The sequence below is a fragment of the Globicephala melas genome, chromosome 13, assembly GCF_963455315.2.
Source record: "Globicephala melas chromosome 13, mGloMel1.2, whole genome shotgun sequence".
NCBI classification, from domain to species: Eukaryota; Metazoa; Chordata; class Mammalia; order Artiodactyla; family Delphinidae; genus Globicephala; species Globicephala melas.
The window spans coordinates 51,822,253-51,838,569 of record NC_083326.1 but is presented as its reverse complement, the minus strand read 5'-3'; the positions used below and the strand labels follow the sequence as shown (position 1 = coordinate 51,838,569).

Here is a 16,317-nt window from a genome sequence, read left to right as displayed (position 1 = left end):
TTAAAGTAGATTGTATCTTCATTTTTAAATAGCAGTCTGACTTATTAAAACTGATCATTTGCTTTAAATTAAACTATTCCTGTTCTGGGTATAAACTTAATGAAAAAAAATTTAGTAAAGCTTGTCTTACCCACGCTAAACTTGTTTAGTTTTATTCCTAATTTTCTAGCACTTTTTTGTGACAATAGTTTCTACCCCCATTTTGAGAACTACTGCTTTAGGAAAATACTTTTGGCAAACTGGTTAAGAAACTTAGGTATGGTTGTAATAAACATAGAATGATCTCACCTGTGTAACCTTCGTTTCCATGTGTTGTTAGATCTCTTACGAAGATTATCAAAATCCCAGAATACAGTCTTCTGTGGACGAATTCAGCTCTTTTTGGCCAGACTTTTCCCTTTATCTGAGAAGTCAGGTAAGCTTTTGTACATAAAATGCTTTGCAGGAAAATCTTTACCAGATTAGAATCTACTATGATGATAAAAAAGAAAAATGGTTCTAAAAAGTTGAAAACATAGGAAATTCCCACTTTATTTTACTTATAAGTAGTTATACCTGTCCCAGTGTATGGTACAGGTAACCCTTAAATAAAGTCATTGATTCCTTTTTTTCTATATCTGCAAGCCTGTTTGTTTGTCTCTCTTTTTTTAATATTTATTTATTTATTTTGGTTGCACCGGGTCTTAGTTGCGGCACGCAGGATCTTTGTTATGGCATGCAGGATCTTTAGTTGCAGCATGTGGACTTCTTAGTTGCAGCATGTGGACTCTTAGTTGCAGCATGCAGCTCCCAGTTGCGGCATGCATGCGGGATCTAGTTCCCCAACCAGGGATCGAACCTGGGCCCCCTGCACTGGGAGCACAGAGTCTTACTCACTGGACCACCAGGGAAGTCCCTAAAGTTATTGATTCTTTAAGTTCAAAGTTTATTAATAATGTACAGTTGAATCACACTGAAATATGTAGCTGTGAATCATGTTTTTATTTCATTTCCTAATGTATGCCTATTTTTCTGTTTTTTTCCTTCAGTCACTACTGTTCAGCCACATTGACTTTGTTCGTTTCTTTTATCATTTATTATTGTGAAATATAATGGTAATATGAAAAGTGCATAAAGTAAATATAGTATAATAATTATGAAGCAAATACTTGTGTAACCACTGTCCAGGTCCAGAAATGGAACACTGCCCACCACGAGGCTCTCTAGAGCCCACCACAATCTGTTCAGATATGCCAGATTTTAATCTCTTTGCTTCAGTCTTCCCTTCCTTAGTATCAGGCTAATATACCGCCTACTTCATATGTTGTTGTAAGGATTAAGTGAATTAAAATATGTGAAGAGCTTACAACAGTGCCTGCATATGGTAAGACCTATAGTGTATGTTAGCAGTTGTTTTACATGTGGCTTTCTTTTTGTCCTGCTAGATCTATGTTTTTTTTCTTTCCTCTTATTTAATGTGGTCAGGATTAATTTTGATTTATCAGTGTATTTACCACTTGTATTTCTGACCTTCTGTTTCCCCCTTTAGACTTTACTTTAGTGCAGATTTGTGTTTTCTTTGAAAATCTTTATTTCTTTACTCTTGAAGAATGGTTTCAATAGATAGAAGATTGTAGGTTGGCACTGGATATAGGATTTCATTCAGTGGGAGATAATCATTACTTTGCCTTCTAGCTTCTATAGATAAGGCAAATGTCAGTCTAACTCCTTTGAAGATAATCTAGTTTTTTTTTTCTCTCTATCTGCTCTTAAGGTTTTATTTTTCTTTGGGTTTTTTGTTTGTTATTTGTTTGGGTTATTTTGTTTGTTTTTCAGTTTTATATGATGTATCTAAGCATGGATTTTTAAAATTTATCATTCTTCAGATTTGTGGGCATCTCGAATTTATGGATTGGTTGTCCTTCATCCAGTTTGTAAAAATTTAAGTTGTTATTTCTTCAAATATTATATATGCTTCTTTCTCTTTTCCTCTTTTTGGAACTCTAGTAGACATCCTATATCTTCTCACTGTATCCTGTCTCTTACACTTTCTACATTTTTCATCTCTTTGTTGCTCTCCATCACATTCTGCATAATTTCTTTAGAAATTTTTTCCAGTTCACTACTTCTCTCTTCAGCTATGAATAATCTGCTGCTAAATGAGCTCTTAATTTCAGTAATTGTATTTTTTCATTCCTAGAAAGTCTTTTTTAAGTCTGCTGTGTCACTTTTTTAGTTTCTTATTCCCTGCTGATATTTTCAAACTTGTTTTTTAATTTTCTAACGAGGGTAAGCATTGTTATTTTTATGTGTCTGATAATTCCAGTGTCTTAAGTCTTTGTGGGTATGTCTCTAGTGTCTGTTTCTACTGTTTCTCACTGATTGTATCTTACCCCTTTGTGTTTCTGGTTAGTGTTTGATGTTATATTTGAGAAGATATTTGAGGGAATAATTTTGACACCTAGGTTAGATACCTTTCTCCAGATAAGAGTTTTCATTACTCCTGCCAGGCACCCTTACAAGGGTGCTACTACTAGTCCAAGATTACCTTAATCTAGCCCAGCTCAAGGCCTGTGATTCCTTAGATAATCGAGAAGACTTGGCACTGGACTGCAATTTGGTTGATCCCTACCTGAGGACGTAGGTCCCAGTCTAGAAGAAGGTTGGGGTAGGATTAGTTTCCCCACCTTCCTTGGACTCAGAGATTTATTTTTATCATCCTCACTTCAGGAAGCTGCTAAAAGAGTAGCTCAGTTTTGCAGCCGATTCTTCCTGTTTGGCAGATATCCTCAAGACAGAAGTGGCTTTGAGTGCTGATGATGCATTGCTTATCTTTCTTGCCTTCTTGATTTTTGCCATATATTCCTCACTGAATGTCAGCTCTTCACTATTTTTAAGAAAACAATTTTCTGTTTCTTTGCCTAAAACAATGCTGTGAACATGGTTTATGCTCTGTAAGTATTCATAGAATTAATGTAATTTATCCAAGTTTTCAGTTGTCCTTAGAGGGTTAATCTGAATTAATTAATTAGCTAATTAATTAGCCTTCCATTACTGGAAGCTCAGCTTTTTATATTTTTTAACAGCTTTATTGAGATGTAAATTCACATACCATACAATTCACCATTGAAAATGTACAGTTTACTGTTTTTTAGTATATTCACAGGGTTGTGCAGTCATCATTGCAGTCTAATTTTAGAACATTTTAACTTCTAAAAGGAACCCTGCACCCATTAACTGTCACTCTCCACTTACCTCCATCCTTACCCTGTCTCCCAGGCCCTAAACAACCATTAATCTACTTATTGGTCTCTATGGACTTTCCTATTCTGGACATTTTAAAAATGGAGTAATAAGATATGTGGTCTTTTGTGACTGGCTTTTTTTTTTTTAACATCTTTATTGGAGTATAATTGCTTTACAATGTTGTGTTAGTTTCTGCTGTGTAACAAGGTGAATCAGCTATACGTATACATATACCCCCATGTCTCCTCCCTCTTAAGCCTCCCTCCCACCCTCCGTATCCCACCCCTCTAGGTGGTCACAGAGCACCGAGCTGATCTCCCTGGGCTACGCAGCTGCTTCCCACTAGCTATCTGTTTTACATTTGGTAGTGTATATATGTCAGTGCTACTCTCTCACTTCATGTGACTGGCTTTTTAAACTCAGCTTAATACTTTCAAGGTTCATCTGTGTTGTATGTATCAGTAGTTCATTCCTTTTTATGGCTGAATGATATTCTCTATATGGATATACCACATTTTGTCCATTCATCAGTTAATGGACATTTGAGTTGTTTCTGCTTTTTGGCTATTGTAAATAATGGTGCTGTGAACATTTGTGTACAAGTTTTATGTGGATGTATGTTTTCACTTCTCTTGGCCATATACATAGGATGGAATTGATGGGTCATATGGTAACTGTTTTAATTTCTCCTGGATAGATAACTAAGAGTAGAATTACTGGGTCATATGATAACTCTGTATTTAAGTTCTTTTTTTTTTTAATTGGGGTATAGTTGTTTTACAGTGTTGTGTTAGTTTCTACTGTACAGCAAAGTGAAGTAGAGTTCCCTGTGCTATACAGAAGGTTTTCATTAGTTATCTATTTTATATGTATTAGTGTATATATGTCAATAATCCCAATCTCTCAATTCATCCCACCCAACGTTTTCCCCGCTTCGTGTCTATATGTTTGTTCTCTACATCTGTGTCTCTATTTCTGCCTTGCAAACTGGTTCTTCTGTACCATTTTTCTAGATTCCACATACATGTGTTCACATACGATGTTTGTTTTTCTCTTTCTGACTTAACTTCACTCTGTATGACAATCTCTGGGTCCATCCATGTCTCTACAAATGATGTATTTAAGTTCTTGAGGAACTACCAAACTGTTTCCCAAAGAGGCTGCATCATTTTATCATTGATGCAAGTGCGTTCCAGTTTCCCCGCATCCTTGCTAACACTGACTGTTTATTGTCTTTTTTATTATAGCCATCCTAGGGAGTGTACAGTGGTATCTCATGGTTTGGGTTTGCATTTTTGTAATGACTAAAGATGTTAAGCATCTTTTCATGTGCTTACTGATCATTTGCATGTCTTCCTTAAAGAAATAGTCTATTAAGATTCTTTGCCCATTTTAAAAATTGGGTTATTTGTCTTTTTATTACTTAGTTGTACAAGTTCTTATTATATTCTGGATACTAGACCCTTATCAGATAAATAATTTGTAAATATTTTCTCCCATTCTGTGGATTTCCTTTTCACTTTCTTGATCGTGTTGTTTGCAGCAAAAAAGTTTCAAATTTTGATGAAGTTTAATATATCTATTTTTTCTTTTGTTGCTGGTGCTCTTGGTGTCGTATCTAAGAAACTGTTGTCTAACCCAGCAGTCCCTGACCTTTTTGGCACCAGGGACTGGTTTCGTGAAAGACAGTTTTTCCACAGACTGGTTCAGGCGATGATTCTAGCGATGGGGAGCGGCAGGTGAAGCTTCAATCACTCCCCTGCTGTTCACCTCCTGCTGTGTGACCCGGTTCCTAACAGGCCGCTGACCGCTACTGGTCCACGGCCTGGGGGTTGGGGACCCCTGGCCTAACCCAGAGTCACAAAGATTTACATCTGTGTTTTCTTCTAAGAGTTTTAGCTCTTACATTTAGGTATATGATCCATTTTGAGTTAATTTTTGTATGTGGTGTGAGGTGGGGTTCTAATTTCATTCTTTTTATATGTGGATACCCAGTTGTCCCAGCACCATTTGTTGAAAAAACTATTCTTTTCCCACTGAATTGGCATCTTGCCTTCTTTTTACCTTCAAAATATCAAGATCAATTGAACCTTAGGACCTTGGCACTCATTCTGCTGTCTGTAATCCTTTTGTTCGTTATTGTCACATTACTGACTTTTGCTGTCACTCAATCTCGGTTTAAATTTTACTACCTTAGAGAGGCTGTCTTTGAGCATCTAATCTAAACCTGCCACCACAGTAACCCATTATCACCACCTGATTTCAAATCTCTTCTTAGAATTTAGCACCACCTGGCATTTTCAGTGTGTTTGTGTTGTTCACCTCTGTATTTTCTGTGCCTAGTAACTTCTAATACCAGATATCTAGGCACTATTTAAATATTTGATGAATGAAATTCTATCTCTTTGTGAAATGAAGTGCCCCTTCATAAGTACTGATTTGTGATTTCTTTTTCTGGAATTTACAGAAAACATAAAAACAAGGTTTCAATTCTCAGCCATTCTTTAGTCCTTCCTGTTGATCTCTAGCCTCCACTCTCATTTTTAAAAAAACATTTTAACCTCTTTTTCAATATGCTACATTCCTAGATTGACAAGACATAGAGAAATCACTTTTTTCTTATTAACTAGTTGAAAGACTAACAATAATTGCTAAAGGTAGCTTTAAACTATATATATATCTTTTAATAAATTATATTTTTAAATTTAATTTTTAAATTATAAAATTACCCAACCTTGTTTCAGAAAATTTGGAAAATGAAGGGAAAAAAAAATCATAATCAATCCTGTCACCCTAACATAAGCTAGGTTGGCATTTGGGGATATCTTCTTGCAGTATTTTTTCTTCTTTTTTTACATTTGATTGCATAAGATTCACTAGAGTATATCCCAAGACCTTCAGAAAGCTGTCTTCACATGTAATTTACCCATTAAATTTAGTAAAGTATGACTGAGATTTTTAACCTGAGAATTATGGCATGTGCTTTGTTGAGTAATAAACAGAAAATGGACAAAGATATTTTAAGTAGTCAATGCTAAATGGTCAGCCAGGTTCATTCACTAGCTTAATGACGTCATCTAGCATACTAGCTTTTAAAAAAAACTTCTTGTTTTAAAATAACTTTAGACATGAAGAGTTGCAAAGATAGTATAGAGTACCCAAATAGCTTCACCTAATGTTAACCTCTTACATGCCATGGTACAGTTATCAAAACTAAGAAATCAACATTGGTGCAGCACTGTTAGCTACAGACTTTATTTGGATTTTACCAGTTTTATCAGTGCTTTCTTTTTTAAGGATCCAATCTGGGATCCTGTATTACTTAGTTGTGATGTCACTTTAATCTCCCCAATCTACCCAGTCAGTGACAGTTCCTCAGTCTTTGCTATTTTTTCATGACCTTGACAGTTTTGAAGAGCACTGGTCAGATAATTCGTAGAATGCCCTCCAATTCATGTTTGTGTGATGTTTTTCATAATTAGATTGAGGTTATAGATTTGGGGAAGAAGACCACAGAGGTGATGGGCCCTTCTCAGTGCATCGTTTCAACATGGTATTGATGTGTCTTTTTACTGGGGGTGTTATCTTTCATCACTTATTTAAGATATTATCCTTGATCACCATATTTCTCTACTACAAAGTTACTATTTTCCCCTTTGTAATTAATAAATATTTGGAGGGAGATACTTCGAGGCTATGCAGATACTTTTTCTCCTTAGACCTTTGCCGGCTGAGTTTAGTACTGTTCATCAGTGGATCTTGCCTGCAGTGATTATTATTAGGTTGTCCTGGTGGTGATTTTCTATTCCTTTCATTCCTTCTACGTTTATGAATTGGGAGTCTTCTCTAAAGGTGAGTTGTCTTGGGAATTCCCGGGCGGTCCAGTGGTTAAGACTCTGCGTTTCCAATGCAGGGGGCCTGGGTTTGATCCCTGGTCAGGGAACTAAGATCCTACAAGCCTCGCAGTGCAGCCAAAAAAAAAAGAAAAGAAGAGTTGTCTCTTCTCCTTTGTTTACTTGTAATTCAGTCATCTATTTCAGTATGAACTCATGGATATTTATTTTATATGGGTTATAATCTCATAATATCATTATTTACTTTGTTGCTCAAATTATTATAGTTTTCCCCATTGGGAGCTCTTTCATGTAGGCGAGGATAGTCCAGGCACATCTTGTATTTTCCCTGCCCAACCCCTGGAATCAGCCACTTCTCCAAAGAGCCTGATTTGTTTTACTTAAAAATGGTGTTTAGAAGACAAGATCTGGGACCTAGATAATGCTATTTGTTACTAGAATATCACTGCTTCTAAGCCCTCTCAGTAGACAGAGCTTGGAAAGATACATATGTATACTAACATGTATTTCTGTATCTGTATTTCTGTATCTGTCTACATTTTTTTTAATGACCAACAACAAAAACAATGTTATCATAGTGACTGATAACTTGTGAGTCTAATCTAGCACCAATAGATCTGCTTATTTATAACTTCTTTCCCTGACAGCGAGAAACCTGGCCCTCACTAACTATATTTCCTATAAATATTGTTATACATTCACACTTTTTGAATAATACAATTTCTACTTGTGCTTCAGCAAAATTATAAATTACTACATATTGCATTCTGTAAAATTGTTCTAGAATATTCATAAATAACAAGGATCAATATATCTGTCACAGTGTATACAGAATTCAGCATACTCTAAAGGCACCTTAAAAGAAATGAATTTTAGAAAGAATTTGAAAATCAAGTGTGATGTTATTCTGACTTGATCTTTTGCTTAATTATGGATTTATCATTTTATGTATTTTGGTTATATGACAACAAAGTTATACTCTTAAACAAGTTTAGGTGTTTGATGGATTTGCTTTGAAAATCTTTTTTTTTTTTTAATAGGTCTTAACTTGCAGAGTCAGTTTAATCTGGAAAATGTCACTGTTTTCAATACCAATGAGCAGGAAAGCACATTGGGTCAAAAGGTGAGGCTGATATGAAATCTAACATAACATATTTTGTTATTGAGATAACTCAGATGAATGGGTCTTCTAAATCAAAAATTTTAAAAACCTTTGTTTTCAATTTATAGAAATAATATGTATTCTGTGTAGAAAAAAATGCAAACAAAATAGAAATATTTAAAATAAAAAGTACAGCTACCCCATAATCCAAGGCCCCAAAGATAACCACTCTTAACATTCTTTTTTTGTCCTTACAGGACTTTCTGTGTATATGTAGTTGTATTCCAAAATTGAGGTCATACAATACATACTGTTCTGAAAATCACTTTCTTCTTTTAACAGTATGAAATGGTTGCATTTCTGCATCAGTACATTTAGATTTGTCTCTGTGTTTTAATGTCTCATGATAAGTCTTTGGGTATATCACAGTCTCCTGTTACTGAGCATTTAGATAATCTCTAATAGTGAAAACTTGTTAACAACATTATAGTAAATAGTATTTTGTCTATCATTGCTAAATTATGCCTGTGTCTCCTTAGGATAAATTTTGATAGGTGAAATTTCTGTGTCAAAATAAATGCATATATATCAAATTTTGATAACTGTTGCCCGGGTACTTCTCAAAAAAGTTGTACCCATTTATACCACCCCAGTGGCACATAGAGAATGCCTTCCCATTTCCCCACAGCCTCACGCCAACATGGGGAATTACCAGTTTTTAAAAATTTTTGCTTAATTGATACATACTTGAAAGGTAAGTCGTCTTTGTTTTAACTTACATTTCTTTGGTTATTAATGAAGTCGAGGAACTTACTGCATATTCATTGGAATTTATTTTTCTTCTGTGCTGATTAGAAACAATGAGGAAGAGAATTGCCTATTCATGACATTTGCCCATTTTACTGCTGAAACGTCTTTTACTGTTGATGTGTAGAAACTCATTATATAGAATATTATTAATTCATTCCTACTGTGTGTTGATACATTTTTTTCCTCAGTTTATGGTTTTTCTTGTAACTTTATAGTTTTCTATATGGAGCTATTAAATTTGGATATAGTAATATTAACATTTGTTGGTCTTTTGTTTTAGTGTTTCTAGCCTTGTGTCATACTGAAGGCTTCCACTCCACAGGAGTATGTAATTCTTTGTTTTCTTCTGGTGCTTTTATGATTTTATTTTTTCTTTTAAATCTTTTACCCAGCAGGAAGGTTGGGGTTTGGAGTAAGTTGAGTTATAATTTAATTTTTTCTAAATGGTGAGCCAGTTATCTCAGAACCATTTGTTAAGTAATCCATCATTTGCCCACTGATTTTTTCAAAAGGACATCAGCAAGATCAACTTTATTTTTAAAGATTATTTACTTATTTATCTGTCTATTTATTTATTGGTGCGTTGGGTCTTCGTTGCTGTGCACGGGCTTTCTCTAGTTGCGGCGAGTCGGGGCCACTCTTCGTTGTGGTGCGCGGGCTTCTCATTGCGGTGGCTTCTCTTGTTGCAGAGCATGGGCTCTAGGCACACAGGCTTCAGTAGTTGTGGCTCACGGGCTCTAGAGCGCAGGCTCAGTAGTTGCGGTGCACAGGCTTAGGTTTCTCCACAGCATGTGGGATCTTCCCAGGCCAAGGCTCGAACCCATGTCCCCCTGCATTGGCAGGCAGATTCTTAATCACTGTGCCACCAGGGACACCCCCTAAAGATTATTTTTGAAGTGTCCAGAAGACAGTCCAGAGCTGGCAAATTTTTGGACATTCAGCACCTGCTCTTCATTTAAGAGCAAGTTATAAAGTTTAAAAAATTATTAATTAGATGTAACTAATATTTCACTGTAAATTAATCAGAGTACTTTACTTAATTTATCCCTTAAATTGTAATCATTGTCAATTTGGAAATGATATTGACTTTAAGATTTTTCAAAATCTGCCTTTCCCTTTTATGTATCTTTTAGGTATTTCTTGGACTATTCTATGTAAACTTGTTATTTTAAAGTGGGGGGGGTGGGATGAATTGGAAGATTGGGATTGACATATATACACTATACTATGTATAAAAGAGATAACTGATGAGAACCTACTGTATAGCACAGCGAACTCTACTCAATGTTCTGTGGTAATCTAAAAGGAGAGGAAATCCAAAAACGAGGGGATATATGTATACGTATAGCTGATTCATTTTGCTTTACAGTAGAAACTAACACAACATCATAAAGCAACTATACTCCAATAAAAATTAATTATTAAAAAAATTTTTTTTCAATATGGAGCTGTACACCCAGCATATCCTAAAGTGTTCCCAGATAATAAGTGTTATGTGTACAGGCGGGGGAAGATTTTCAAGGTCAAATTAAAGTTGGGGACAAAAACTACTTAAATCGCTTTGAGTTATTTACTGTGGTTCTTGGAATCCTTAGTGTACTAATGATCTTCTCACTTTTTGTATACTATGTTTCCAAATCATATTTTGCCATAGATTCTCTATTCCCAGAGAGAATGTACTGAATGTGTTAGGAAAAGTACTGGTTTAAAACTTTGCACTACGTTTTTTGTTGTTGTTATTGTTTTTAATGAATAGGTATTTATATTCTTTTATTATTTATTTATTTATATAAATATTTAATATTTATTTGTTTAATATTTATTTTGGCTGCAACTGTTCTTAGTTGCGGCATGCGGGATCTTAGTTGCAGCATGCAGACTCTTAGTTGCGGCATGCATGTGGGATCTAGTTTCCTGACCAGGGATCGAACCCGGGCCCTCTGCATTAGGAGTGCAGAGTCTTACCCACTGGACCACCAGGGAGGTCCTTGCACCATGTCTTCATGGCTGTCTTATATTATTGTCATACCGCTCTTGAGTTCTCGGATCCCTGTCATATAGAATTCTCCTCTGCTTGACAACTGCTTCATGACAGGATGTACGTTCTTTTAATTTAGCACATGGAGGACAGAGAAGAAGGAATGGATGTGGAAGAAGGTGAAATGGGGGATGATGAAGCTCCAACAACTTGGTGAGTGTTTAGAAGTTCAGATTTCTTGATTTACAAAGATAATACCTTATGACTTATCAGGTACTAAGGTGAGAACGTAGACAGGGAGCAAGGAGATCATGCTTATAGATTTCTTTTGTTTGTAACTTTAATGTATATCACTTAAAATTACAACTCCAAAATCACTAATGGGCTGTATCAGTTGGTTTCTAAATTGTGTGCAGGCAGTCCGTTGTTTAGGTGTAACCTACCTTATATATATTCATAACGTTTGAAAAGCCAACCACAGGCAACCTACGCACTCCTTCCCTTCTCCCTTCCATTTCATTTTGAGATCATGGTGCTGTGTGGATCACTAAACCTACTTCCTGTTTCCCATATAAAATTACAGTCTTACTTGGAATATTTGTATGGGCATGAAGCTTAGCACAGATGCTAACTGTAATCCATAGGTTCAACTTGTTAAGGTTTATTTGGAAAGAGTGGAGTAAGATAGTATACATATACATATAGCTGATTCACTTTGTTATATAGCAGAAACTAACACAACACTGTAAAGCAATTATACTCCAATAAAGATGTTTAAAAAAAATATGTATTGGCACTGAAGATTTGTAACATAGCCTAATTAGAAATTGAATTAGTAACGCCATTTTTGTAATACTAAGTTGGTATTTATCTAATGTGTTTGTTTCATACTAGGTCTTAGTGTGTTGGTTAGGATATAATGCCTAGGGCTTTTACCATTAGAGTCAAATTAACATTAGCTTAAACAACATAGAAATTGATTTCTTTCTCATGTAAAAGTCTGAAGACAGGTGTTCAGAAGACAGGTGTTCAGGGCTGATGCAGTAGCACTCTTCAAGGAGATTGTCTAGGGACCCATGTTCCTTCTAATTTCTTGTTCCACCATGCCTTGGTATTTGCTCTTTTTCATATAGTCCAGGATGGTTCATCATCATATCTGCATTCTAGCCAGCAAAAAGGGAAAATGGTAAAACATAGCGCATATGAGACATATGACTTCCGCTCCCCACTGACTGGCCAGAATTTAATCACATGGCCACACCTAGTGCAGGAGAGGTTGGGAAAGAGAGCCTTAAATTCTGAATGTATCCAGCCAAAATTCAGGGGTTCCACCACTGAAGATAAAGAGGGAATAGGGGTCTATGAACCCCCTGAAATTATTTATAGACGTTTATATAAATATTTATGAATTTGTGTACTTTTCTGGGGAAAGAAGCCATGGCTTTCATTACCTTTTTCAGAGGATATGTGACCCAAGAAAAGTCAAAGCATTTAGATATTTCTAAAAGAACTTAAATGATTTATTTAATGTAACATTTATTTTATCAGCTCCATTCCAATTGATTACAACCTGTACCGAAAATTTTGGTCACTTCAGGATTACTTTAGGAACCCTGTGCAATGCTATGAGAAAATTTCATGGAAAACTTTTCTCAAGGTGAGTTGCCAATTACAGACTACCAAAAGCCCAATATTTTATAGCTAATGGCAGAGTCAGAACTTGACTCTTGTCCAGCATACTTTTCACTATATAGTTCTACCTCTTATGTTTTTATACCTATTTCATAATAGAGAAGCTAAATTGTAAATTAATATATAAACAATTGATTTTGAGAGTAGTTTATAAATGACTTGAGGATTAAAATTTAGTAATTACAGCCTTGCTTTTTTTTTTTTTTTACATAGTGAGTATTGTCAATTGATGAACTTTTGCAGAATACATCCTGCCTTTGCACAAAATTATTTCAGCTATCCTTTAAGAATAGGACTCTGCATACTATGGCTTTGGACTACATCCAGCCTACTGCCTACTTTTGCGGACAAAGTTAATTTTGTCACACAGCGACACCAATCATTTACGTGTTATCTGTGGTTGTTTTTGTGCTATAATGGCTGACTTGAGTAGTTGTGATTGAGACCATATGAGCCATATAGTCTAAAATATTTACTATCTGACTGTTTACAGGAAAAGTTTACTAACCTCTTTATTATAAGAATCCTCTGTATTTCTTTTTCTTGGCTCCTTAAAGGTCAGTTTGTCCTTTTTGTTGTAATCAAAATCTAAAGTTAATAGGTAGCTCTTAAAAGTAGCGTGGTGTGTTTTCTGTGTTACTTTTTAAAGTTTTTATTTTATATGAAGTATCTTTTTTTTCCCCATAACTGTCCAAATTCAGATTAAGTGGTAAGTGAGAAATCATCTGGAATTGTTCCTCAACTGGATAGGCTTTGACATCATTTTTTTATTTGGTCACAGTGTTTTAGCACAAGAAATGCTTGAGAGTTCCATTGCTGATTAAACAGCTACTTTTACTGGTAAATTTCTGTATACTCGCAAAGCATTCCTTTCTCTGTTTGCCCCTTACACAAACTGCATAAGAAATCACATTTTTCCAGAAGTAGAGAGTTTATTCCTACTTTTACAGTAACCATGATATCTCACAAAAAATAGTTTTACCCTCATTTTGCTGTCATAATTTTTCTTGTTTAGTGTGCCTTAAGGATGCATATACGATTAACTGGGAATAAATTGTACATTATTTTGATAAAGAAAAGCACTAAACAAATGATTGGGCAACAATGCCAAATAAAACTAATTGATATTTTTACTTTGCAGTATTCTGAAGAAGTTCTAGCTGTTTTTAAGAGTTATAAATTAGATGATACTCAGGCCTCAAGGAAAAAGATGGAAGAATTGAAAACAGGAGGAGAGCATGTATATTTTGCAAAGTTTTTAACAAGTGAAAAGGTATAAATCTTTCTTTTTCACTAAGCATAGTAAGAAATGTTTTTATTTTTGTTTTCTCTATTTAGCTGATATCCTTTTAAGTTAAATACAGTAGAAAAATTTCTTACTTTATTTTTGGTTGAAACTGACAAATGTTAGTTTGAGAGTCCTATTTCTTCTTGTAGAAGTAAGACTAATTTAATTTCAAAGGTGAAAAGTTGTTCTGCATTGTCTGTTTTGTAGATTTACTTTGGATTAAATACATTTTAGTTACTTTCAAGTACATATATTCTGAACCTCAAGTTAGGATTTCATTTGCATTTATGAAAATATTTTGTATAGTTTGCCATTTAGGTACAAATAAGGGGTTTTAAAATTCCCTGTTAATCTTATTTACACAGTTTAATAAGTAATAAGTAAATTTTGTTCAAATACAATGCTAAGGCATTATGCAAGTTTCTAGTCAAGATGGCACATTGAGTTTGTGTTTCGATTCACTCCCTTTGCTCCAAACACATAGCAATGACAGGTAAAATATAAAAAGAGAAAACCAAAAAGACAAAGCTGGGCTTCCAGAGACAAGATAAATATCTTCACAGACCAGAACTGCCAAGTAATAAGTGAAAATGAAGCCTTGGGCCTGCTGACTGTATATTCCAAGCAGGTGGTGGCAACCAGGAGCTTGGCTACAAGTGAGACCAGATCCATGTGGGACCAGGAGCCAGAGCCATATTCACTGCTTGAAGCCAGAGACTGGGGTAGAACTTAACCCACTTTTGAAAAGAAGCTAAGGTAGATATTACCAGTCTTCTGCCAAAGGCTGTGGTTTCATAGCAAGCTGTGGGTCTAGGGATAACAAAGGCACAACTTTGTGTCCTCTGCTTGCTCTATGACCAGATATGAGATATCCCCAGTATACTCATGAAACAGCTGTTCCAAAAAGTCATCATGAGACTGTTTTCTAGACTTGGGCCCATGGACCTGGTGAAAGAAAGCACAAAACTACTAGATAGAAAAAGGTATACACAGAGATAAAGAAGAAGAAATAAGCAACAATCCCAAAACAAAAGCCTTCCATTCAAAACTTTCTGATAAATTAAAATTCCGAAATCCAGTGCTAAGAAAGATCACCAACAAGGGATGATCTTTGTTTATTTTAGATACATAGCCTGACCAAGACTTTAAAATATATATGTTTTGGATAATCAAAGAGATAATTGATAGTACAGCCTCCATGGAGAGTAAGAAATTGTGAAACTGAAACATTTCAGTTGAAATGAAATAGGAAAGTTTAATATGACAACTAATTGGGATTCTTGAAAATGAAAATATATGATCATTGAAACCAAAGCACAGCACATAGAATTAAACTATAGTTTGGACATAGATGACAAGAGTACTAATGATGAGAAGTTCACCCAGAACACAGCACAGAGACAGATTTTTTTGGTCAACCTGAAAGCAGTTAAGAGCGATGGAAGATAGATTGAGAAATTCTAGCATATATCTAAGTAGGATTGCCAAAGAACAAAATGGAGAGAATATTGGAGAAACTAAAGGACTGAAGGAAGTCCCAAGTTCTCAGATTAAAAGTGTGCTACAACTACCAAGCAGGATAAAGAAAGGTGAATCCATACTTCAGTACATTATGCTGTAACTGCAGGTATAGAGAGAAAACCTTAAAAGCCACCAAAGAGGGGAGGAAAAAAACACAAATATACTGGAAAGGAACAGATTTCTAACAGTTATCAATAATAGATACCAGAAAACAGTGGAGAAATATTTCTGAGAAAAAACTATCAGTCCAGAATTTCATACCCAGCTAAATGCACTCAAGACTGTAGAGGAAATAAAGACATTTTCATTCTAAGACCAGGAAAGCATACCACTCTAAGACCATCATTGTGAAAAACTACTAAAGGATGATCTTCAGGAAGAAGGAAAATGAATCCATAAGAAAGGAGTGGAATACAGAAAGCAATTGTGAGCACAGAAATTGAAAAATATTTCAGTTTACTATTGACTAAAAACAAAAAAGTCATAATAACTGATTTTTTAAAAAATTTTAATGTAGTATGTAAACTAGATAACAATAAGAATCAGAGAGGGGAAAACAGATGTTTAGTGAGTAATTTAAGCATATGCTACAGTCCTTGTAATCCTCAGGAGGAGAAAAGGAATGCTGAATAACTTTAGACATTATTATATTAAAAGGGAAACCACCAAAGGAAAAACATCCTGTAGCTCTCAAATGGCAAGGGGTTAAAAAAGGGGACAAGAAGGAATATAGACTACGTTATAAATCCAACAGATGGCAGGAAGGGAGGAAAAAAAGAGAGAAGGGTAGGTAAGTCCAAATATATCAGTAATGACTGCATAAACTGATTTAATTTACCTAATAGAG

The 16,317-nt window shown here is 35.0% G+C and overlaps 1 protein-coding gene and 1 non-coding gene across 4 annotated transcripts in view; one reads left to right on the top strand and one right to left on the bottom strand.

The window, feature by feature from the left end:
- THOC1 (THO complex subunit 1) overlaps positions 1-16,317 on the top strand; it is a 42,971-nt gene that overhangs the window by 7,017 nt on the left and 19,637 nt on the right. For all 3 annotated transcript variants that reach the window (XM_060310831.1, XM_030842606.2, XM_060310832.2), the window contains 5 exons: positions 320-415; positions 8,120-8,202; positions 11,109-11,182; positions 12,518-12,626; positions 13,803-13,934. In XM_060310831.1, coding sequence (XP_060166814.1) covers positions 320-415; positions 8,120-8,202; positions 11,109-11,182; positions 12,518-12,626; positions 13,803-13,934 — 494 coding nt within the window. The remainder of the gene's footprint in view (positions 1-319; positions 416-8,119; positions 8,203-11,108; positions 11,183-12,517; positions 12,627-13,802; positions 13,935-16,317) is intronic.
- TRNAR-CCU (transfer RNA arginine (anticodon CCU)) lies at positions 10,902-10,974 on the bottom strand. Its single transcript has one exon. It is a non-coding gene; the product is annotated as a tRNA-Arg (tRNA).